Source organism: Nilaparvata lugens, chromosome 1, assembly GCF_014356525.2.
Source record: "Nilaparvata lugens isolate BPH chromosome 1, ASM1435652v1, whole genome shotgun sequence".
Lineage (NCBI taxonomy): Eukaryota > Metazoa > Arthropoda > Insecta > Hemiptera > Delphacidae > Nilaparvata > Nilaparvata lugens.
The window spans coordinates 25,627,270-25,652,697 of record NC_052504.1 but is presented as its reverse complement, the minus strand read 5'-3'; the positions used below and the strand labels follow the sequence as shown (position 1 = coordinate 25,652,697).

The 25,428-nt window shown below is 34.0% G+C and overlaps 1 protein-coding gene across 2 annotated transcripts in view; it reads left to right on the top strand.

The window, feature by feature from the left end:
- Nucleotides 1-304: 304 nt before the first annotated feature.
- LOC111052880 (lateral signaling target protein 2 homolog) overlaps nucleotides 305-25,428 on the top strand; it is a 30,658-nt gene continuing 5,534 nt past the window's right edge. Inside the window, exons 1-10 of one of the 2 annotated variants that reach the window (XM_039423569.1) lie at nucleotides 305-582; nucleotides 13,134-13,280; nucleotides 16,110-16,241; nucleotides 17,751-18,064; nucleotides 18,896-19,067; nucleotides 19,644-19,753; nucleotides 20,284-21,213; nucleotides 22,787-22,849; nucleotides 23,772-23,888; nucleotides 24,744-24,898. In XM_039423569.1, the coding sequence (XP_039279503.1) occupies nucleotides 508-582; nucleotides 13,134-13,280; nucleotides 16,110-16,241; nucleotides 17,751-18,064; nucleotides 18,896-19,067; nucleotides 19,644-19,753; nucleotides 20,284-21,213; nucleotides 22,787-22,849; nucleotides 23,772-23,888; nucleotides 24,744-24,898 (2,215 nt within the window). In that variant the 5' untranslated portion in view covers nucleotides 305-507. Of the gene's footprint in view, nucleotides 583-13,133; nucleotides 13,281-14,637; nucleotides 14,819-16,109; nucleotides 16,242-17,750; nucleotides 18,065-18,895; nucleotides 19,068-19,643; nucleotides 19,754-20,283; nucleotides 21,214-22,786; nucleotides 22,850-23,771; nucleotides 23,889-24,743; nucleotides 24,899-25,428 lie in introns of those variants that run through there. The other variant, XM_039423572.1, reaches the window with a different exon arrangement.

Below are 25,428 nucleotides of genomic sequence, written 5' to 3'. Positions count from 1 at the left end.
GTCATATCTCCAAATCGTGACGTCATCATCGGATAGGGAACTTCCAGATTGTGTCTATTTCAGAAGGATGTAGATTATTATTCATTAGAATGGTAAACTCCAGCTGCGCTCCCGCTGAAATAGACACAATCTGCTATGGAAAATAATGTAAACAAACTCTACAGAAAAGTTTTCTATCTGATGCTGACGTCACGATTTGGAGATATGGCAGTAGATGTTGGCTTCATCGACTTTCAGTATGAAAATACCAGAGGCCGTGTCTATTCTATAACTGGTCTAAGGTTGCAGCTCCTGGCTACTCTTTGTACAGTTTTGGCACTCGGATCGACACTCCACAGTCTGTGTTCAGTACTTCGTTCATTCCAGTTGTTTGATATTATTTTGTTGCTGTTGCATCACTGACGACCTCGTTTTTGTGAAATAAATATCCGTATTCACTGCGATTTCATTTTGATTTGTGTATTGTGAAAATGTTATCATCTCGATACAAAGAACTTTTTTTCTTTTATGTTTCTTAGCAGTAAAATCAGGATATTACCCACAAAAATGGAATCAATCAGAAAATGGTTCTACAGGCCAAGGGTAAGCATATAGCCTCAAACGTAACTTCTTAACTTATTTCTTTTTAGGCCTACAATTACTTTATAACTTATGGAAACGAATTTTGATAATATATTTGAGTTAGCCTTGATTTTTATACCGAGTGAAATACAGTATAAGTAAGAACTTTTCTATTAAGTTACTTCCTGTAACTTAGTAATGTATCTTTGGAACACATTTAATTTGTCTGAATTATTTTTGTAAGGCAATTTAGAAATCTTTGATTCATAATACATTTTATATCTCTCGTTAAAATGATTTGATTTGGTCTTTTGTACCGTTTACATTGACAATATGGGTATTGTTGAAAGGATTACAGATATCTTATCAAAGTATTGTGTTGACTTGACCCTCAATTTTTACGTTCAATTAGAGTAGTACCATACCATAACCTGTAATTTTTCTAGGTCAGTGAATTACATCTTGTAAAATCAATTTCATTGTCCATTGCGGTCGAACAATTGTATTTCAACTTTATTATGCTACTGTAGGTTACTTTGTAAAAAATATTTGTGATTTTTTAATTAGAGCTTGAATGAATATATGATTATATTTGTCGACAAGTTTCGCTCTCAAACAACTTAGGTCCAGTTCTCTTACTTTCAAATCTAAACAGATTTCTCTCTTGAAAGTGACATGATTGAGTGTTTGTAGTAAATGTATTTTACTCAATGCTGTCAATATCTTGATCCATTTATTTCTTGTCCATAATTCTATGTAGAACTATTATTTGGCTTCATCGAGCAAAATATATTAGTTACTTACTTGTTACAGTCAGTGTTTTATTGGGACGATTCTCTGAATAGTTTACGAAAACATGCAGTTTTTCTATATTTGGGGCTTGGGGCTTTAAAGAAATAGGCCTACAGTGTAGCATGAAGAAGATACATTTTGTCTACTTTTACATTATTGCTCTCTTTGCAGAAAGTCTTTAAGAGCTGATGATTTATTTAAAAATTTCACTAACCTCAGTCCGTCATACATAAATCCTCAGTTCATTCACTTGATGAACAGCATTGGGTTGCCAACTTGTCAACCAGGTCGACTACTAGACCAACCTAAGAAAGTTCATTCTAAACTTCCTAAGCTTTAGTTTCAGATATTATATCATTCATAACTTTGCATTTCATCTATCAAGTTTGAGACACATAGATGGTGAAAATTTTATCTTCACACTGTCTTTAAAATTTGATGTTTAGAGGTTCACTAGACTATCTATTTTTTATTGTAGATAGTTGGCATTTTATAGACTCAATTAAAATGACTTGAACTACTGGTGTCGTAAAAACGTTTATATTAATAATGCAGACTATATCATCTGTAATTTTGTGAAGTGGCATTTTCATGATTTATTATGTCTATCTTCCAATTGAAGTAGTTGTCAATATTAATAGCTCATGTTACTGTAAATTTTAAGTGGTTTCATCGATATTCTATTTGAGTGTTATCACCCTTACATACAGTCACTTTCTCATTAAATTTTTCAAATCTACTAAAATCGTATTTAATTAACTGATTACAGACAAAGTTTATGTATATCATTTGCTAAAAAATTTAACAAAGATAGTTTTACATTTTTTATTTGAGTCATAAATAACTGGTTCTCTTGGAAAAATTCAACACAAAACATTGTAACAACTAGGTTCCAAATCCTTCCCTCATTTTTTAAATAATTGACTGCCTTCTGATGTTTGTAACAACTATATTGATTTAGCCTATGATACTTATTCTAAATTATTGACTTTGAAAAATCTTTTTGTAGTGGACATGATTTTTCACTTAAATAGCCTTGTTCAGCTGTTGGATGTCTTCCTGATTCGAACAATGAGGTTAATATAGTTGGAGACCTAGACATTGAGAGATAACCGCAAGCACTTATTTTCCGGCTGCTATCAGTTATTGCTTTCAATTACAGTAGGCCTATTGGACGCTCTTTTCACTGGCTCCCGTATGATGTTTGATCTTTTCTTTGCACATTTCTCATAATGAACATGTTTAAGACCTTCAATGACAATTAAACGGTCTCTAATCATTTGGCTATAATTTTCAAATGTTTTTTATGTCGTTATTTTTTTGTAAGTAATTTTGTTTGAAGAAAAGGACTGAGCTGTGAAATCACCCTTAACTACCTTGTTTGTGCAATTTCTTAGGAGTTTTAGGTATGCAAATGGAGTGATCCTCATGAACTCTATGAAATTTTTCCAATATAAATTGACTTCTCATTTATGTTTTGGTGATCAATAGGGTTGTACAATAGGGAAATGGGTGAATGGTGTTTATTTAGAGTTTCAAGTTGCATGAATCAAAGTTTTACATGGCATCCGAACCTCTGGCTAGTGATCTGTAGCCTTCAATGAGCAGCTGTATTCCAGGGCAAAATGCAATTATTTTACATAATTATTATTATTTAGAGGAGCTGTGTCTTCCCTATGTGTTAGAATATATCAGATGGAAAAACGACTTCTAAAATATGTATGATTATAGCTTTTTACACTTCCTTATTAATGATTTCATTCGTTTGTAGTCAAACATGTTATAGTAGTCAACTAACAATAAAATAGACTGATACATAAGCTGCGTGAATTATTGGTTGAGGACTCAAATTTTTAAGGCTGAAAATGCCTTGTATGTGAAACGTTGGTCTACCTGGCAATTAAGGAGAGTCTAGCAATGCGCAAATAGTTGAAAGCATGTTAATAATGCTGATTGCTAACTTGTAATAGAATTCCGTTAACATGTTTATTGTCTTGGAAGAATGGAAGCTTTTTGTGAATGCTTCCCGCAGAAAGTAAGTCACTCCATTGTCTGCGGCGGCGAAAAGTCATAGCTCTCTGAATTAACGGTGCTCCATTCGGGTAGCTATAGTCCAACTGACAGCATTCTCCATGAACAGCATCAATGCTTCTTATTCAACCAATGATGTCAGTCAGTAGTGAGTCAGTTTGGAGTGGCGGGTGGCTCAGTGGTTGACTGCCTACACCTGTAGATTGGATTGCGTTGGAGGAGAATATTGGCGCTCGTGTTAGGCTACCTACTTGTTGCGTCACTCTAATGTATTCAGCTGCTGAATTCAGATCTCCTCGCATGCAATCCAACTCTCCCGCTCAACCATCGATGACGTTTAACTAAATTTCAATGATTTTCCTGTCATCGTTTGAACAAAATTTATTCCCCAATTGTTTGAGGAATAAAATCGTCAATTCAGTTTTCCTCGTTGCGATGAAAAATCTCTTATTATCTTAGGTCAAACGTCAATTTTCACCTCCGCAATATCTAATGAGAGGAGGCGGGCGGGCGGAGGAGTAGAGGAGTAGGATGATGAGAGGAATTGCCGAAGCGTGCGAATGAGAAAGGTGAAAACGCTTTCCCCTCGACCAAGCAGATCTTCTCCAGCTAACCAGCTAGCCGTATCTTAATTTTAATCATTATTGCGCAAAATATTAAGTCAATTATTTGAATTGAAAAAGTAAATCCTATCCATCTAGTTGAGCTTGTAAGGAATCTTTCTTCAGTACCCAAAATTATCTTTGAACTGACATTTTTATTTTAGAAATAGAATGAAACAAGTTGTAATTTTACAGATTAAATTCATTTTATTTTCACAAAAGATTTAAACTACTTATTGAATACTACTATTACTACTACTGTACTACTTCCATTTCAATTATTTGTGATTATGAAAGATTAAAAACTCTGATGGGAGAGGTACTTGATTTCAGTGCTTCTACGTAGAATCTAAAGCTATTTATTGTGGAATAAAATTTGTGATTCAGGTCATGTCCTAAAACAATCACTGTAGAAGGTCCATATCCATAGCAATGCTCAGTTGAAATATTGCCTCATGGCTTATGTTGTGTTCTATAAAAATAAAAGAATTGGAAATTTATCTTTAAGAACATTTGATTCTTGTAGGTCTATTAATGATACAACGTGCAATCTTTTTATTAATCTACATTGTATCTATTTTTCAATTAAAAACATGCCAAAATAGATATTTGTATCGAACATTATTACTACTAAGAAGATAATAATTTCTCAGTGTAGAAAGAATTGTATTTTCGGGTATCCGACAACACTAACATTTTCCGGACATTTATTTGTATTTGGATAGAAAGTTGTTAATAAGTCAACTATTGAAAGAATACATAATGCCATTTCAAGATGATTTACTGGGCTTCTCTCTATAAACATAGCTCATAACAAATCTGAAAAATACATTGATTTACAATAACAAGAGTTCTTATCACTTTTAAAATAATTATCTTGACATGAACATGAGTTGTATCAAAACATCCATTAAAAAGAACATTACAATTGTTCAATAGAATATTTAGCTATTTATAGAGATTAGAATAATCTTAATAACTCTTTCATTAAAATTTAAACTATGTTTCAAACGCGATAAACAGATTCAGTTTCAATCCCTGATTAAAATTTAAACTATGTTTCAAACGTGATAAACAGATTCAGTTTGAATCCCTTATTATTATTATCCTATTAATTAATTTGTTTAATGTGGCTTCCTTAGAAAAATATAATTGAATCGTATAATAAAATATAATATAAATACAATTTCTACGAAAAATATAAAAAACCCAATGTTAATAAAATATCCAGTGGAAAAGTATGATAAAAAAGGTATATTGTTCTATAATATTCAGCAATATTGTTTGTGAGTAAACTCATAATAATTTAAAGTCACTCGACCATCAATCAGATTTTACCTCAGAATTCAGAGGCTACTGGGTTCAATTCTTGGTCAGATGAAATATTTGTTGTAATGGCTTACCCTTACACCAATATGCTACCCAAAAGCTTAGGATAAATCTTCGCCTTTTCACAAGGTTTCTGGATATATGGACTTTTTATTATAAAAAGAATGAATGGAGTCAATAACAGAGAATACCTGTTCCTGTTATTTGATTTTACAAAAGAATGATCTGTATCGGAATGGTAACAAAGATTGATAATATTTTTGAAAGCTCATGCATTGTATTTGGATCTTGGATCGAGGTTATGAAATAATAGTAGTGGATTCGTTGTATTCTGCTCGAAACTAACATAAATTGAGCAAACGTTTTTTTTTATATTTTTCATCAGATTTTAACCTATCTAGTTACTAAGTTAGTACATAGTGATTAAGAGATTATTTAAAATGATCGTAAACTTGGCAAAATTATATCATTGTTGTTTTCAACTATATGTACCTTCAATGAAATTTTGTGATTTTCATTGTGACTATCTCGATGAGTCACTTTGAACCATGGTGGCTGAAAGAACTTTAGTGCACTTTTGTAGGTTCTACTGAAGGATGAAGGATGTCGACCATCTTAAAAAGGAAAATAATCGAATACCGGTTATCTATACGAATATAGTAGTCTTATTTATGTTTGCTATCGGTTGTGAGTGTGTTTTTAAAATGTTTGCCAACACCTGAATACATTAATTGAAATTTGCGACAGCCAATCTTTACGAATTTATTTCTGTGAAACGTCATCTAGTGAAAGCAGTCTCTGTGAATAGTTTAGGCTGAATGAGCATCTTCCATTTCTCACTTTTACTCAGGTTTCTTTAATTATTTGTTCATTACAGTATGAATATTTTCTAACCTTATTAAGTGACACTCGTTCATTGAAAATTTGTGAAGTGATACTGCTTTCTTCCAGTCGTCAATTAGTTGAATAATGCAGAATTTTTCCTAAAAATTAATATTTTCTCCTAGAGCTATCAATGGAGTTCATAAGCATTATTATATTATATGAAAAAGTAGATGAACTTAAAATTTATAAGTGAAGAATCTTATTCTAATATCGGCAATATTTTCTCTTTTCATAATGTAAATATCTTTTTGCGACTGTATATTTTTAAGGAAAAGAGGGGAAGTATAATTATTGATAACCGGATAATATGTTAATAAGATGCCAGTGAGAGAATAGATTCACCATCCTCCTCGTTTGTAGAAACGATTATAAGCAAGGAGTGACGAGCTGCTAACTGCCCCCCCCCCCAACAGTACAGCAATTATCGGCCCATCGGACGTCAAGGATATGTTGATGCGGCCCTGGCTCAGAGATCGCTGGTCTGTGAAATTCGGTCTTGAAATGTTAATTACAACGATGTTATTAAATAAAATATAACTCGATGGCTTCCTAAACATTCTACTCGCTTGCATATTTTCAGAAACTTATTCGCCCAGTCTTCGTGTTAGTACGGATTTTACTTACCCAATCTCCATAGTTGCGAGTTTTCCTTGTTTCTAGGAAAGCGTTGTTGAAATGTGCACGCCTTTTATACTAATTGGAATAAATTCCTAGAAAGATCGCAATATAAAAAAATAAAGCTCTTATCATAATCAATCGTAGAAAGATTACACGGATTCTATATTTCTTCTTCGCAAATGATGAACATTTTTACAGTTTATGAAATTGGATCAATTGTATGTTAATAGGTAGGCTATTTATCTAAAACTTATGTTCGAAGATAAATTCGAATAAATACTACTTTGTCACACAGTTCTAATAGAGTTATTGGTTTTAAGTTCCTGTTTCGATATATTTAATGACCTGATTGTTCCATCGTTCGATTATAGCCTATTAAATTTGTAATTTTCTCATTCCTTGTCTTTTCTCCACCCATACCTCGATACCTGTACTTCAGGAGTAATAGTTAAAATTGATATAAACTAGCTAATAATTCAACAATGTTGTTTTGAAAACGTAGGATATCTTAATAGTTTTCTAAAGTTGTTGCTGATGCGGTCGATCTCATTTAATTACCATTGAGCTACTCTGGCAAATTGAATTGACACTCAAAGAGAATTGCGCCACTCTGATATCTATGATTGAGCTCACTGGCTTCTTGTGCATTGATAAATAATAATTTCACATCTTTTAAAACATAATGAAAAGTTTACATGATAAACTTAATGATTAATAATTAGTTTTTTATTATTAAATTTGTTCTAGTGTATGAGAACTGCAACCTTGACTGAAAGCAACTTTTCCTTGATAGTGGACAGTCTTCATTGAATATTTCTAGTTATTGTATTGTAAAAATAAGCATTATTTATTGCATTATTTAATTCAATTATTATCCAGCAATTTATTTCTTTTAAAAAGAAATATTGAAATTTATTTTTCAGTTTTATTAGATCTTAATCTATCAAATAACAACATTAACTGTTCTGTGCACAGTGACGCTCCAATATAGTTGATAAATAATTAATTACTCACAAAAACGATGACTATTTTCTGATTGTCCCAGTTGGATACAAAAATTGATGAAAAATGTCCAATCTTACATAGGCAGCTATTGACAAGATAAGAGTTCAATCGGTTCATCAAAACATCTTTCAGTATTTTCTGCCTACAAGTGTAATGAAAGCAAGTAGAACACTTTCGTAATATTTATATCACAGACCTCTTCAGTACAGATCCAATCTAATATCTAAGTAGCTCCAGCTCCCTTTCCAAATCTCCTTGTTGATTACAGTCTGGGTTCTTCAAAACTTAATTTTTTCAAAAAAATCTTTATCTAATGAATACATGTTATGTTATAGATAGAAGATGATTTCTAGTGTGACTTGCATAAATGTCAATCCATACTATTTTCTTAGCTTGAAAATCTCAACACCTTACTAGGTTGTTGTTCGTTCTGTTTTTTTTCTTTACCATTAGGCTACTTGAAATCAGTATGCTCAAGTTTCAATCTACAGCTCTGAAATATATATATTTTCCTATTCTCTGGTAGAAACCCATAAAAAAGTTCTGAAAACCTTGAAATCACATGACCCACTAAGCATGTTTCAGTGATTGATTAGAGACACGACTTTTTTTTTACTTTTTATTACATATCCAGTAGGCCTATTCAAGAAACAGATGAGAGGTGTGAGAAATTATTGTTTGTGCCTCAGTCACTTCTAAGGAGAGAGTATTTTATTGATTCAAATACAAATCATACAATACAATTTTGAAGGGAACAACATGCATTGTTAAGACAGCTGAGGTGAGCTTGAGCTATCGCAGATTTGCAATGTGAGAATGCCCTGAGAAATATAGATGAGGTTACTGCTTCAGCTACTCGATTTGGAAATTATTGGGTTACATTGTTCAAGCAGTAATTTGGATAATTGCTGCTCTCTAATAACGTTGTTTTCATAGTCTCAGGCTACTCTGTTCATCCCCATTTATTGCTAGCCTACCATTTATCATTTGATTCTGACCTCAACATCAGAGGAATTGTGCTTTTACAGGGGTTAGGGCCGAAACACACTAGGCGTTTTCTCAGTCGAGTCGGCACGACGGGAGAGGAACGGTTCTGCAATTGGTTGATTAGGTTGGCGTATCGAGAATTAGTCAATCGGAGAGCTACCGATTCGGCCCTAAGTTTGCAAATTTTTTGTCAAAAATTAGGTACCTTCTTCCTGTGCTAGATTTTCTGTATGTGAATATATAAGCTACTACAACTAATTTAATCGTAAATCTAATGAAATAATAAATTGGGAAGCGGGTTTTCCGTTCTAAAATTGTTTAAATCGTTCTAAATTAGTTGATTTTTTTAGATGACAGCATTCAACTTGAAAGTTATACAAATCAGATGTAGTGGATCAGTGTAAATGTTAAAACATTTAAAATAGCATACATGACTTTAATATCAAATTTGATTTTATGTGCATGTGATATAAGTTTCTCTTTGAATTCTTAAGGCTTGAGGTTAATAGTTTTTAATCAGCGTTCAGCCAAGATTCAATATTAGAAATATCAGATATAGAATATTCAATTCATAATCGAGCTTCCTAATCTGAATTTTTATGAGATGTCATAGTCTTTGAACGTCACTGATAATTCTGTTCCAAATTGCGTTGTTTTCTGAGACTCGGATTACTCATCCCTTATTAGTTAATATCATCTAATAGGAAGATATTCATGTTGAACCTTACATTTTGAAACAGTTATTCTTCTAAATAAACTAAGATTGTTCGAAGAAGTATTTCATTGTTTCTTTTAGTGAATCAACTCATTTTTCTGGTGAGAATGATGTTCACATAATCTTTGACTTGTACATGGTTATTCGGATGTATTATTGTGAGATGAGATGACATGAATGGCCTTGCCGTTTTAGATGCATTCCAAACCTACGGTATGATTTTAATGTAAATGACTAAATTTTATTAACATTAAAAAAGAGTTACCAGTTGAAAAAGAGTAACAAACGTACGTCACTTACGATATTCATTCTTAGTGATAAGATACCAATTTCAACGTGACTGCTGAGTTTATAAGTTAGCTAAACAATCCCTGATTCTGTTATTGCTCTCGATGTCTGAATTTATACTTGCTTGATATAGTATCTAATAAGATCATATCAAGGTGTGGCGAAATTCAATATTTTACCCAGCAATTCAAACTGATTCATCATGAAATATTTATATCAGTGTAAGGTTTCAGTTGAAACCAATATCTTGTTTATTCAAACGGGACTGTTTCTTCATCACATAGTAAATCATCAGGAGTGGCAAGCTAAAGATTTTTTCACAAATTGAGTCCTTTCAATTATTTCAAATCTTGGAAGATCCCACAATTCTACTGAATCATCTCTTGTTAATCCTGTATGTACAATGATTCTATTTTTCTATTGATTGCTATTAATATTTTTATCTTCGTTTGTCTTGAGGGAATACCATGCCATAAACTCTTGGAAGTGTCGTCATTGGAATAAATAAACTCTGTTTTTTGCCGAATGATTCAGGAATTTACTCATTCTTCGATTACTTCCAAGAGCCCACTTGTATCTGTTTACGTCATGTCAAAACATTCATAAGGGTTCGATCAAGCCAGTAACTTCAACCTCATCTACTATAATAAAATCTTTCGAATAACTTCAATTTCCTGTTTCCCTATTTCTATATTCGATGAATGTGTATGAAATGACTTAACTATAATATCGTCTTATCTAATTTTATAATCTAATCTAATATTGTCTATATAATTGAGTACTTTGGCATTTGTATACTTATGAGTATACTGATGAGTATTCGTAGTCAATTTTTATCGCTTTTCTAGTGTACCATAATACGACTGATTACTATGAATAAAAGAGATGCAACATTAAAATATAATTCAATGTGTATTAGAACTTGATGGTTCTGTGTGAAGAGTAAAGCAGCTGCAAATCATTGTTATTGGAAAACCATTCTAAAGTTCATTATCCATACAATAGTTTGAATAGATCATAACAAAATAATGGTTAATATGCATCAGAATGTCTAATATGAATGAAAGATAGTCTGAATGCTGTTTCAAAATCTTGGTCATTACTTTCTTGGATCGTATAATTTATTTTATACCAGTCTCATCTCTGAATCTAAGACGGATTTCAGGCGATTGATGGATTTATTGGTAACCTGATTCTATGATTGTTTAGGGAATTTTCAATTGAGAAAGTGATGTACTTTTATCAATGTAATTTGACCAGATATGCTTTAGATCTTAGATTTTAGCAAAAATTTAATTTGAACGTTTACTGAGAAGTTGAGTTTTGCATTTTCCCAATCTATGTATTTTCTGTAATCATTTTCTGTAATCCGTATCATTATTACTTACGCCTTTAGCCCATATGTCTTCCGTGATCATCTACCTTATTATTTCCAGAAAATTACTGCATATTTAATTTGGAGGATGCGATTGATGTTGTGGTCGCACTATTAAGCTATCGATTAGATAAATTAAGATTTGTGCGCCTGCTACTCCCTCTGGAAGGGTGACCACTCCTCCAGATATAATTCATGAGTCCAATAATCGCATACCGGTGGTTTGGAACCCACCTAAAGCTGTAGGTTCACTTATCACTTAGCGTGTCCCTATACAATGGAGGAATGTTGTGGTGCCTTCATACTTTGAGTTTATACAGATGGATACACTTTGCATAGAAAAAATGTTCATGACATGTTACATGCCACTTGAGCTCTGCTCAGATTTGTGGCTTCACGTAACAAATGACAATAATAATAATAATAATTAGCCGTCTCATTACCCACGCACAAGCCTGGAGCTCTTGTGGCCTCCTCGCAAAAAATCCATATATATATATATATATATATATATATATATATATATAAAAGCGAAATGGCACTCACTCACTCACTCGCAGAACTAAAAATCTACCGGACCAAAAACGTTCAAATTTGGTAGGTATGTTCAGTTGGCCCTTTAGAGGCGCACTAAGAAATCTTTTTTTGGAGCTCTTGTGGCCTCCTCGCAAAAAATCCATATATATATATATATAAAAGCGAAATGGCACTCACTCACTCACTCACTCACTCACTCGCAGAACTAAAAATCTACCGGACCAAAAACGTTCAAATTTGGTAGGTATGTTCAGTTGGCCCTTTAGAGGCGCACTAAGAAATCTTTTGGCAATATTTTAACTATAAGGGTGGTTTTTAAGGGTTTTAAGTTCGTCTTTCAGCATGTATATTCTTCTTATTCTCTTAATTATAATTGGAAAATGTCCATACCATATGTTAATATAGAAATATAATCTAGAGAGTACCTCTTCGAAACAGTTGTTGACTGGTAACTAAATTAATAATTTTGTCAGGTTGGTATTAAGTTGAGTTGACTTTGTTAGGTTGGCACCAAGTTGAAAATTAAAATGCATTTATCGCGGAAAAATCGATTGGGCACTGCTATTCCTGGGAATATTATATTACAAGCCGTCAGGCTCGCTTCGCTCGCCATATCCGTTTAGTCTGGACCCCCGACTGGATCGTCCTAACATTATGATAAAAATGCTCAAATGAAAAATGCAGGCGAGCGAAGCGATCCTGCTGATCTCATTCTTGGACGATCCAGTCGGGAGTCCAGGGGCGAAGCCCCCGGGCTAGACGGATATGGCGAGCGAAGCGAGCCTGACGGCTAGTATAATATATAACTATCGCACGGTATGTGTAACACAACTAAATAAATAATTTATATAAAATTTTATAAATAAATTACTTTTAATTATTGTAAATTATATTATTATATCAAGTAAATAAATTATATTCATCCACACGTAGACACCAAGAGAATATTATAAACTTTGTGTGTTAAGTCTTTAAAGTATACTAAAGATAATTTACAAGTTACAACCATCAATGAAAAACTTTATACTTCTATAAACTATAAAAATATAGAGGCAGATTTATTAATCAGAGTAGGGCTTCGGAATCAGCTTCAATTTAATGTTTTCTCAGACGAACCCAGAATTGAAACTTGGTCGTTAGTAAGACGAATCGCTCAGAGTGCGAGGATGAAAGAGTATTGGAGATGAAAGCGGGAGACTAACGTAAATAGTAATAATAATAATGATGGCGTTTAGGATAATGGTTAATGGTGAATTACTGTGGTCATTAGCAAAATGAAAAAAAACTATAAAGAAATTTTTAACTTGAAACGTTCATTTATGTATATTCTCCTCAAAAGCATCAAGTGTTTTGCACAGCCAGTGAAAGTTTAGGACCCTAATAATGTGTGTTTTGTTTTGTGTTTCAGAGAGATGACACATCGCTTCTAGCTCAGTTTTTCTACGCGGACGATGCACTGAACCTTGTCGCCGCCGAATTGGACAGCTTTGATGGCCGCAAAGATCCTGAAAGATGCACTCTCCTAGTCAATCACTTGCGTCAATGCCAGGACAAGGTTAAAAAACCATTTAATTCTATTATTTATTCTAATTCAGTATCAATTGAAACACTATAAGATACAGAATGAAAAGCACTCACAAAACATATTCTTTTAGAATTTGCTCTCTAAATAACTAATTATTGAAACACTACAGGGTAAAAAGATACTCTCAAGAAAAAGTACTATTTTATTATTTGTTCTCTAAATCATTATTGATTGAAACCTTAGACAGGATAAAACATGTACTTACAACAAAACATGTTCTTCAATAATTTGCTCTCTAAATAATTATTTATTAAAATACTTACAGGATACAGATGCAGTCAATAAAAAACATAGGTATTCTTTTATCATTTGCTCTCTGAATCACTATTATTTGAAACACTAGGCTATACAGGATAAAAGATGCTACACTTTGAATTACGTTGGGTTGCTATGCAAATCAAGATCAATTGAGAAAAGTTTTCACTGAATTAGAACGACTAACACTTTGAAATATACATACACTATCCAGATACTTTCTCATTCAAGTGTCTGGTTCCAAGTGTTTTCACAATTCAATTACGTTGATTGGATATCTGTCAACCGGACCATCCATTCTAAAAAAATCGAGAACAGATTAGTAATCAAGAACATAAGTGTTACTGGACAACTAGACTATACAATCACTCCTAGCGAAATTCAACAAATTTTCTAATACGTTTGATTTCAAACCTTGAAAAATATGAGTAATAAAAATATTTCGAAGTGGAGCTCATTGAGAAAGTTTTTGTTTTGGGCCCGTTTCGATTGATAAGTGATAGGTCACGTGCTCACGTGTCATGGAAGCAAATTATATAAAAGAATTTTAAGATTTCATTGAGATAAATTATTGATAAATCTTTATAGAAAATATTCGAAAGAGAATCATGTGGAATCTAAACTTCTATTGTAAATCCATTGTTGTCATTATGGCATTATTTGTATTGTTAAATATTGTCTTTCAATATTTATTTTTAAATTCTCCAATTTGAAAACGTCCAGTTCTCTCACTCTTTCTCAAATTTAATGAACTATCAAGTTTATTTTCAAGTCTTATCTTTCAATTTACTGAGTTACTATTTGTGTGGAACACGAGTTTAATTAGGCTATATAGTTTTTCATTGAATTGTATGTTTAATGTAATTTTGTTGGAATAGTAATAAGGTGATTGAACTATTGTGATGTTTATCTTTTCAACTTGTGAAGTAGGCCTATGTCTCATTCAGTTGAGAGTGTTATAGGAATCTAAGCTACTGCGTACATATCTTTGTTCAATAATATGTCTCAATTACTCTCGTCTCACTATTATTACTTCTGTTGATCTCCACTGTTGTGCTGTAGTAGACAAACATGCTTCAACCGTTGTTCAACTCTGTGTGTTCACATAAGCAGGTGTTTCGTTTCAGATTTTTTGAAAGTTCTATTATTTTTGGTTAGGCCTACTTTGAAATAGATAGGCATACGAATATTCAACGTGGTCTTGTTTTTCAATTGTGCTATTTAATTCATTATGATCAGTTGAAAAACACCAGGTATGAGTGTGTGATCACATTAGGAATTTTGTCAATGCTTGGTTGACATTGACTAATGTCACCAACTGCCAACTAGAATCTAATAATTATTGTTCTGTGTCAAACTCTAAAACTAACTTATGAATGTGATTGCTTTGGTCGTTATTTAGGTCGTTTAAAATCTTGTGAACCCTCAGTTGTTCATTATCGCTCTATAAACAACTGTGACTAGAAGACTAGTGATAAATTTTCTCAAAGTCTTACGAAATGCTTAGCACAGTGATGGTAAAAATTAGATGATTTCTCAAATGTTGATTTTACATTAATGCTTGTATGTGGAATACCTTGTACGTATCTTGCTGTAATTTATAATCAAATAAAAGTACAATATGTAGTCTAACGTAAAGAAATTTGAGTAGAATAGACACCATATTATGCTTTAATTCACCATGGAAAAATTTTACTACATCTCTGACAATATTATTTATACATTACAATGGTGTGTGATAAATATAATCAGTAATGAATGAATTGTGGAATTAGAGTTTGTCTCAGCAGCTTGATCCTGGGTTACCCGAGACATAGAGTGGCGCTCTTGAAAAAACGGCCGCACTATATATTGGGATGAATATATATATATATATATGAAACTTCCCATTAATATAAAAACAATTTAAGAGTTTCCCCATAATAAAATCAGTTTTACTGAGGGGATGAATGCATACAATAATGCACATTGAATTATTGATCAATAAGGATTAAGTTTTATCTGTAGTTAGCTTTTTTATTTTTTTATGTGGGTTTTTAGTTTAAAATCTCTGTTTTTGTTCCCAATTATAACATATCTGATGCTTCCAATGTTGTCAAGGGTTTGTAACTTATTGAATAAAGAATATTTTATCTGACTTTGTACTGAAAAACAAAGAATGCAAGTACATTATAGTACTTGACAATGAAACAGATAGTAACTTTATTGATGTTATTGTGCTGAATTAGGCATCATCATAAGCAAAAATTCATATTTTGCTATTATTTATTTATTTTTTTTTTTATTTACAATGCAAATAACACTAATGTAATAACATTGAAAGATAAAATAATAAGACAGTCCTTGTGCTATTTTTCTTCCAAATTTATAGGTGAAAAAGTCCAAAGTAAGGTTAGAATTTCACGTGTTCAATTTTGATAAAATTTCAGTCCAAAACAAAAATGAAAACTATAAATTTTGAATTTATTATGTTATGTAGGATGTATAAAGTTGATACTTTGCAAAATAACTAGGATGAAATGATTATAATGTGTTTGTTGGCAGGTGTTGACAATATGCAACAAAATAATGGACGAATTGATACCAGACGAAAGGGCCGACCGAGACTTTAGAGTGAAATTTCCTGACGATGTGATGCAGGACAACCTGGCCGGCCAGCTATGGTTTGGCGCTGAGGTCAGTTCTCAACATTGTTTCCTTCAGTTTTAAATTGAGAACAAGTGAGGCGAACAGGCTGCAACTTCGTCAAGCTTGTTATCTAATTACCTGCAATTAGTGATGATACTGTATTAGTGTAAAGTTTGATTAGACTCTTAGGCCGGTTGCAGACGAGCGATGTGGGACCGACATACCACAGAACAATAAGACGATAACGCAGAGAGACTTTCACACTACATTCGAGAAAACGCGCATTAGTGCAACAGTTTCCAGATGTCTGTATCATACTCAGGTGTTTCTATCAGATGTTTTCAAGCGACTGCGATTGTGGTACAGAAGCTAGGGTAAGCGTAGTGCTGAAACCAGTGGTAAGACAATCGCAAGGAAAATATTCGCATACTACAGCGCGCAACTCCATGTGGAAGAATCAGTGCCACTGCCATGCCTGACAATGCATTCCATATGCACTGCGATTGTGGTACCACAGATGGAAAATAATCGCTCCCATATCCGACATGAGATAGTGGTTCGTCTGCAACCGGCCTTAAGAAAGCTATATTTTCTCTAATCGTTTATCTGCGATCGAAAAATCTAACAATTCATCTACTTATCTTCAATAAATTTCCAGATTCCATCTAGCTCTAGATAACTACTTAATATTATTGAGTTGTAATTTTAATTTCATATTCATTCGTTTCTCTGTTTAAACTATTAACTCTACTCGTAATAAATACTATTTTAGTAGGAAGTTACTATCACTTCAAGTAGTATCAATTTCGACTCTTTCAGTTGAACTTAGCAGTCTAATGAGGACACCTATAGCACTGTTTCGTTCTTTGTTAGGAAACAACAACAAATATTGTTAAACAGCAGTTTAAATAATGCAATTTTTCCTTATTTGATAATTAAGAATAGAATACTAATAAGCAGTAAGTACTTTGGTGCTAGCTTCTCTAATTGTTACACCCAACTTCACATTGAAATTTAATAGTTGAAAATAATATTATATAATATATTAAGGGATATCATTTCTACATTTCATATTATTTCACGGTCTGTCTTTCAAATAAAAATTCTTAGATCAATTCCATCCACAATTTATGGACGCCAATCACTTAGGCTGGCCACTAACGTAACATTTCACATGTATGATACGATTGTCAGAAAAACAAACAAGAATTCTCTGTTCACCTATACGGAGGTTTGTCGGCTGCTGACATACGTCGAAGCCACAGCTACTAACGTCCAGGTTTACAACTCGGACATGTGAAACGTTATGTTAGTGGCCAGCCTAATTATATCAATTTATATATCACATCATCATCATATCTTATTTATTTACTTGTCATACATACTATATAGACAATTTTCATACAATGCATTCAGAAACAAAATCAAATTACTAAATAGGAAATAAACTACTACACAATAAAATAATTAGAAATGATGGTTAAACTCGTGAGTACGGTCCAGAAAAGGTAGCGTTTAGGACATTTAAGTGACATGTGAAGTGTGGCTGTGTTTCAGTGCCTTGCAGCAGGCTCGAGCATAATGAACCGTGAGACGGAGAGCGGTGAGATGCGTCCGCTGGCCAAGGCGCTGACCAAGTCGCTGGAGAAGGTGCGCCAACTGCTGCGCGAGGCAGCCCTGCGTGCGCATGCGCCGCCCCCTCCCCTCCACGACTTGGCGCACGACCGCCTCGTCGAATCGCTCAAGATGTTCGACCGGCTGCTCGCTCAGTTCGAGCTCTGCTATGTCAGCGCTATGGTCCCCGTCAAGACCGTACAGGAATACGAGCTTCAGCAGTGTGTCATCGTCCTCTTCTCCGAAACACTCAACAGGTACTGTACTCTATTCCCAAATTAATGATGATACTATTCCCATTATAGGACTATTCATACTCGCTCAGCCGGCAATAGTCTCGAGTGAGAATAGTCACTCTGGGGTGGCTCAGAGCACTCATTGGCTGTCTTCCGGGCTCAACAAAGAATCCTGAGGCTCATGTTTCATAAGTCAATCCGCTTCTTCTGTAGAGCATTGTTTCTTCAACATGGAATATTAATTATCTCTGGTCTCTGTATGTTTATGTATCATTCGTCAGTCTTTGTCTACAAAATAAAAGATAGCTGGATGACTAGTGCTGACCTACACCAACATAATAATAATACATTTATTTCACTGCAAGTTAACAATGTTTACAAACATATTTGAAAAATTCAGATTAATTTAATAAAACAAAACATTTTCACTCGTTCAAGTAATTTATCCAGAACAGCACCGAACAAACATCTATGAATTCAAACTACATTAGTAAGAAAGTGTTCAATGCTCTTCAATTGTGTTTGAAAGCACCCCAGTCAATCCACAAATTCAAAGTAGGATTGAAAAAAATTGCTCATAGAAAAGTGTCTGTAGATACCAAATTCTCTTTGATGTTGAAGAATAAAAATCTTTGTTATTAATTATATGACAATAATTATCACTATAATATTCGTATTGCTATTCATGATAAATAAATATATATGAATATGAATAGTCCGAAAATGACAGTTTTTATACTTTGAAAATAGAATAAACCTTTCACACATTATCACCATAAATGAATTATAGAAATCCTACTTAACTCGGCTTATGATTTTGTGTTAAATTCAGAATTGTGTTTGATATTTCAGAGCATTAGAGAAGCACCTTCTGAGCCATGAGCAGGTGGACCAGTACGACCCAGCTCTGATGTTTACCATTCCACGTCTGGCTATCGTCGCTGGTCTTCTAGTTTTCCCCGAAGGACCACTATCTCTTGACGATAATCCTCAAAACATGTCTGAAATGTTTCGACCTTTTAGGGTGAGTAGCTTTTCATACAATCAAGTTGTATTAAAACCCGACATCAATTGAGTTTTTCGCTACTTCAAGATTATCAAATTACAATATAACTATCTGGTACTATTTTATATGTTTAGGAGGTTTGATACCGCTTTTCGTAATCAGATTTGTCCTAGAAATATAAAACTCGTCAGGTGGTAAGCCGTTATCATTTTTCTAGAAAAATAATAGTTATTATTGTTTTGTTGTAACTCATCATTTACATAGCAATTTAAACGATCTCAAAGCATGTTTGTAATGAAGAATCTCAGGAGCAAAATTTGAATCAACACTAATATCAAAATTGTTTTTAAATTGGAGTGAATATTAATTTATAGCATGGTCCAAAAAATGATTTGCCAAGAATTTAATTTCAACAAAAAAATACAATTTTTTCAATATCCCATCCTTTGTCTGCAATCAATCTATTATTTCCAATATATAATTTCTATTGATTTATGTAACTTGTCAAACTTATAACCGAAACTCTTTTGTGTATATCAATATGTTTTCTATTGAAGTCAATCAACTTATCAGTAGTTGTAAATTTTCTTTCAGACCCTCCTTGTGAAAATACGAGAACTACTTTGGACTTTATCGGATAACGAATTGTTGAAATTGGAAAAGATGCTGTGTTCTTGTGAGGAAGTGTCTCAGTCACCAATAAGGTAAGTTAATAATACTCTTTGAATTGAGTTGTATTTCAATATTTTGGAAGGTTTCATATTGGAAACATGTATCGATTTTATAGGCGAAGAGTAATATTCCCAGAATGTGGGTTAAGAAGAATTTTAACCCTTTAATGTACCAAATTAACTCTGTTGAAATAGTCTTATAAATTTTCAATCAATATTTAATTCAATCTCTGGGGTTTCATTCAATTCAAACATTAAGGTTTGATGTTTGCCTGAAATTACTTGCATGTCATACATTAATATAGTTCATCAATATGTGGGTTTTTGTTTGGTATCGTATCTCTTTGAAGTTGGAATGAAATCGCATCTCTATTCAGTTGGGATGGATTTTTATCAATCAATTTGAAAAGATTGTTTGTCATATTCTAACTTTCAGATAGGTTATTATAGGAATGTATTAAGTTCAGAACCATCAAATCAAAAAAGCTTTCTATCTCATTAATTACTCTTTGTCTGCATTATCACCTAGTTTGAGCCAACAATTTGTATTTTGTATGTTGCAGTGAAGTTGATATCAGCGAAGTAGATGACAACTCGGAAGAGTGCGCGGCCGAAACGTCGGAGTGTGAAACAGTGCGCGAGAGTTTAGATGAAAGGACGCTGCCAACGTTGAACAACGACGAGTGTGTGTTTGAATGTGATACTACGACGAAAGATGAGACACTGGAGCCTGAACAGAGCACTTCGAAGGCGAATGACGAGGACTCGAACAGTTTGAGCTCGCTGCTCGACTCTGGGCTGGGCAACACGCAGAGTGGGAGTGAGAGGGATAGTTTGTCGGACAGGTCGCCCGACGCGCAGCCGCTGCCAGCCGCCGAAGACACCAATCAAGCCACCGGCCAAGTGCTGCCAACCGATGACTGTGATATTATGAAGACCGAAGACAACCAAAGCACTAGTAGTGTAGAGCCGTGTGGATTCAGTCTGAACGGGCAATGGACTCTGCCGGTGATTCCGTGCTCGTGTTCGCAAAGTGCTTCGATCAACGAGGACGTGAGCATGACGCACCGTGGCCTCATGAACCGCGGCATCCCACAGGATGATGGCTCCTACCTGATATGTGGCTCGAGTCCCGTCACGTGTGACTGCTGCCAGCGGGCGCGACCCCCTACTCCCTCCTCCAACCAACCATCCAGCTCAGACGTCCACCCCGCGTTTGTTCATCCCGTTGTCGACGCCGAGAATCGCAGAATCATCCTGCCGAATGGAGCGTCGATCCTGTTTGATCGCAGTCCGCGCTGCTGGAAACGGAAGGCCGCCGACAAGCGGGGGCAGGGGGGCCAGAGAGGGCGCAGGCACCCGCCAGGGGAGGCGTCTGTCGACCTGCAGGTGCGCTACGCTCACAACTGGAACGCCCTTCACCGTCATCGCAACTCCACCACTGCCACCGCCCCCGCCCCCACCACTGCCACTGACATTCCACATGATAACATGTAATTACTAACACTTGATCTTATTTTATAGCTTCTGTAATGTTGCATACAAGTCTGTGAGATATTACTTCTAACATGAAGAGGAGAAACCCATTTCTCCTTCCACAGTTTGTAGAATAGACAGAGACGGTCATCCTGCGCACATTTGGATGCGCCGTGTCATTTCGCTTCACGTTCTTGTGATGAACACATCTCCATAATCACATAAACCAATATACCTGCTGCCAGTAAACAATTATTGGAAAAATGCCAGGCAATAGCTGGAGGGGGGAGTGTTGGCGCGACGCGTTAGAATGCTGCTAGGCAGTGGGAGTGATTAGTGGAGGATAGAGCATCGGACCTCTCTGTCTTCCAGAAAGAGCCGTGTTAAAAGTAATATCTCACTGACTTCAGTTCACATGTTGGCTCAGTAAGCTGGACTAGCCTGGTAAGGGTGCAATTCCTTACGAAGGCCAATGAAGACCAGTGCTGGCAAACCACCAATCCACACACTGGCGCTGGTCGACATTGGCCTTCATGGGCTAACATGTGGATGCGGCATCATCATGTATTTAAATCACAACCAGATAGTAGTTCACACTTCTGCAAATAGTAACTCGCATTCTGTTATAGATATTTCAATTACGAGAAAACTTTTGGAATTGCAGTAACGTGAGGGAGAATTAAGTACTGTGCATGCGCTCTGTTTCTCTTGCAATCTTTCGAACTCTTCAATAGCCGACCTTTTTCTTGAGACCGGACGTTCTCTTTACCTGAAATTCGAATAAGAGTGATTTCATTCTTCACAATATTGAAAATTTCTTCAATCTGGTGAAACCACGGGTTGCTACCTCAGTCCTTTTCTACAATTTTTCATTATATAATCTGGAATTCTGAGTGTTCACTATTTCTGAACTTCATACCACGTTTATTCTATCATTTAGTTGTGGAGTATACAGTGCATTTCATGCTAAACTATGGCTAGCATGTAATTACCAGCTGACCAGAGGTATTTAGCAATAAAACGTACTTTTGATTCCGTCCCACTAGTCATTACCATCAATAGTTCATGGTGGTAATGCACTACAGTTCGGTCGCCATAAGAATCAACACGGAATGCAAGAGTTTGGCTGAAGACTAAAAACATCACCCCATTCCTCTTTCATGCCCACGTTATTGCAAGAGGAAAGACAGGATTGGTAATGTTTCATAATATAGATTCTATCCATATTTCCGTGTCGCTTCTCAAACTAAAGGCCTACTAAAGCATCAGTAAGCCCACTACTTTTAGCTTTTAGAGAATTGAGGGTTAAAGCTATGCAGTCTGATGTACAGCAATGGAAATATATGCTACTATTCAAAACCATTGGCTACTAAAACTAAAAATCTTCTAATTCTTCATTGTTTTTTAATAGTATGTATCAACTTGAATTCAAATCGAGTTCAAAACAAAACTGTTTTTGTTCCTCTTTCATGTGTCATATCAGTCATTATAGTAAAGATCTCAGATCTATGAGGTTATGATACAAGTCACTTAGTTTTGTCACTTGAATTTTCAATTGCAACGTCTAATTCTTATCTGTTTTTTTCACAGGGAAGTCTCACATAGCCTGTCATCTTCTTGTTCCAGTTGTACTTGTAGTGTTCCTTCAGGCAGGTGTGTATTATAAGTAATTTTCTCAGTAATGAGCTTTTACAAAACTTAGAAGCCGTCATTATATCAGAATTCTACTTTTTTCAGTGTTGTTATAAATTACCAATGAATGTAATGAATGAATGACTTTTAATGAAATCAGACTTTCCAAATTTCTAATTAAATCATCTTTGAAAATGATCATCTTCTCTGCTCTCAGGCATGGCCTGTATTACTGCTAGACCGAAGGGGTCTACTGCTAGTATTATTAAATTGATTCAATGCCTTTTGCAATACATTATTGATAAACTGGAGGATCGTAAATCTATGTATTTGTCATTAGGATTACAATTTTTCACATAGTAAAATAACTTATTCAAATAAATAAATTCAGGAGCGATCAAAAAAATTGTGAGCTCTTGATCTTTTGTAAGTGAAACTAGAAATCTACATATTAAACTATGAAAACCGGATATTTTCTAAAAAAAAAACTAAAATGGGAAACACTAATTAAAATGAATTCTAGTTTTACGTATGTGCTTATTACTTTCATGCTCCCTTATCTTCTAATGTATTTACTTCTATTTTTCCAAGACTAGATTTCAAACTTGAAATTTTCTTTATAATTATTTTTTTACAGATTAATCTCATATTTGATTAAAGTTAAAAACATAAAAACATGACTTTTCACTGCATTAGTATTGACAAGTTTTTGTGATGAGATTTTGGTTCTACAATCTAATGTAATGCAATTTTGTTCGAGTATAGGATTTTGTTTCCTATAGAATGAAATTTGATTCTTATTCATGTATATATGTGTACATTATACATGTGTACTTTAGTGTATATAAATGTATTTGTACATTTAAAAAATATATTATTTGTGTTAGTCCAATTCAATGCGCAAAATGATTGTCGAAATATTGAAATGTGATTTTACTTGCAGCTATTGCATGAGCAGTGATACTTCCTCGTTCGATTCAGAGTACCAGGATGAAGAAGAAGTGGCTTTAGCCGTTAGAGCTGCGGAGGCTGCTTCAAGCGAAGCGCGTTCAAAATTCAGGTACACACTGAAATTAAATTTATCATTCTTGATTGTTAACAACAAAATTTGTTGACATTTAATAAAGTCGACTCGTAAAATAGTTGCATACAGTGGATACAGACTAGATAAGTAAGTGTATCAATTCATTTTCATGTAGTAAGCGAAACAAGAGATCTTATAATAAATGCGCAGTCACTTATAATGAATGCACGTTGGTAGTAATGTTCTTATGCTGGACTATTTCAATCAACTCTATTTCTATACTGTAATCCATCAAGTATACTTATATTTTCTCACCAATCACGTTTATCTCTAAAAGCCACTATATCTACTTGAAAAAGAACGTAACGAGATTCTTGTTGAAACTGTATTGATTACCACTTCAGCGAGCTTAATGTACTCTAGTAATTTAGAGTGTAATGCAGTTGCAAATTTGGAAATGAAGAGCAATATAATACTGAGCTACTGTTTTAAAATCCGTTTGAACATAAGATTTGAGAAACAAAATGTTTTCAAGTGTGACTATAAAGATACTTCTCAATAGAAGTGTAATTTTCTTAATACTGTCTACAACTTTGAAAATTCTGCCCTGTCAGTCATCAGAACAATCTATTTTTCCAATACCAAAATGCTTTCATCATTTTAAAAATTATCCAACATATAACTGCGAGATAAAGTCCAATTCTATTTATGATTATGAAGATACTTCTCAATGCATTCTTCATCATTTCGAAGCTCATTTTAAAAATCATCTTAACATACATCTGCGAGATACAGTCCAATTTTATTTATATAATTATTTTCACAGTTATTTATTGGAGTTTTGATTAATTTTATTTTCATAGTTATTATTGGAGTTTTAATGAATTGCAGGTCCAGTGAGGATCTCATCCATCGTTTGTTTGTTTGTATTGCTGGAGTTGCCGATCAGTTGCAAACCAATTTTGCGGGCGATCTACGCAATATTCTGAAATCTGTCTTCCTCATTAACTCTTCCGATAAGACTGATACCGAAGAAGAAGCTGAAGGTATTTGCTTATATTGCCTGCTCTCAATAGAATAATATAGAATATTTATCCGCCATTGTATACAATACAAAACATTAGGCTTCATAACATGTAAAACCAATCTACACTATCCAACGTGGCATTTCAAAATCATCAAAATATCACAAAGACTATAAAGTGCTCTGTCTTTTTGTGACTATGACTACTGATCTGTATTTTTAATCTTACAATAATTCTCTAACTATTAGATTGTAACCAAATTATCAAAATAACTATTGATGATTAGTTTAAAAGTGATCTATGCTAAATAGATCAAAATTGCAAACATCATTTCCTCAACAATGTAAGGTACCTGATTTTTTGACTGAAGTTTCCTTATTCTCAATCTCAAATTCAAGAAATACTCAAGACATGATAACTTATCGTCTATCGTTTCAATTTTTCAGTTCAGAACTGTTAAATAGGAGATTGATCAAAATACATTTGAAACATAAATATGTTGATCAAAGAAATCGAAAAATGATTTCCCAAACTAAAGCATACTTGGCTTA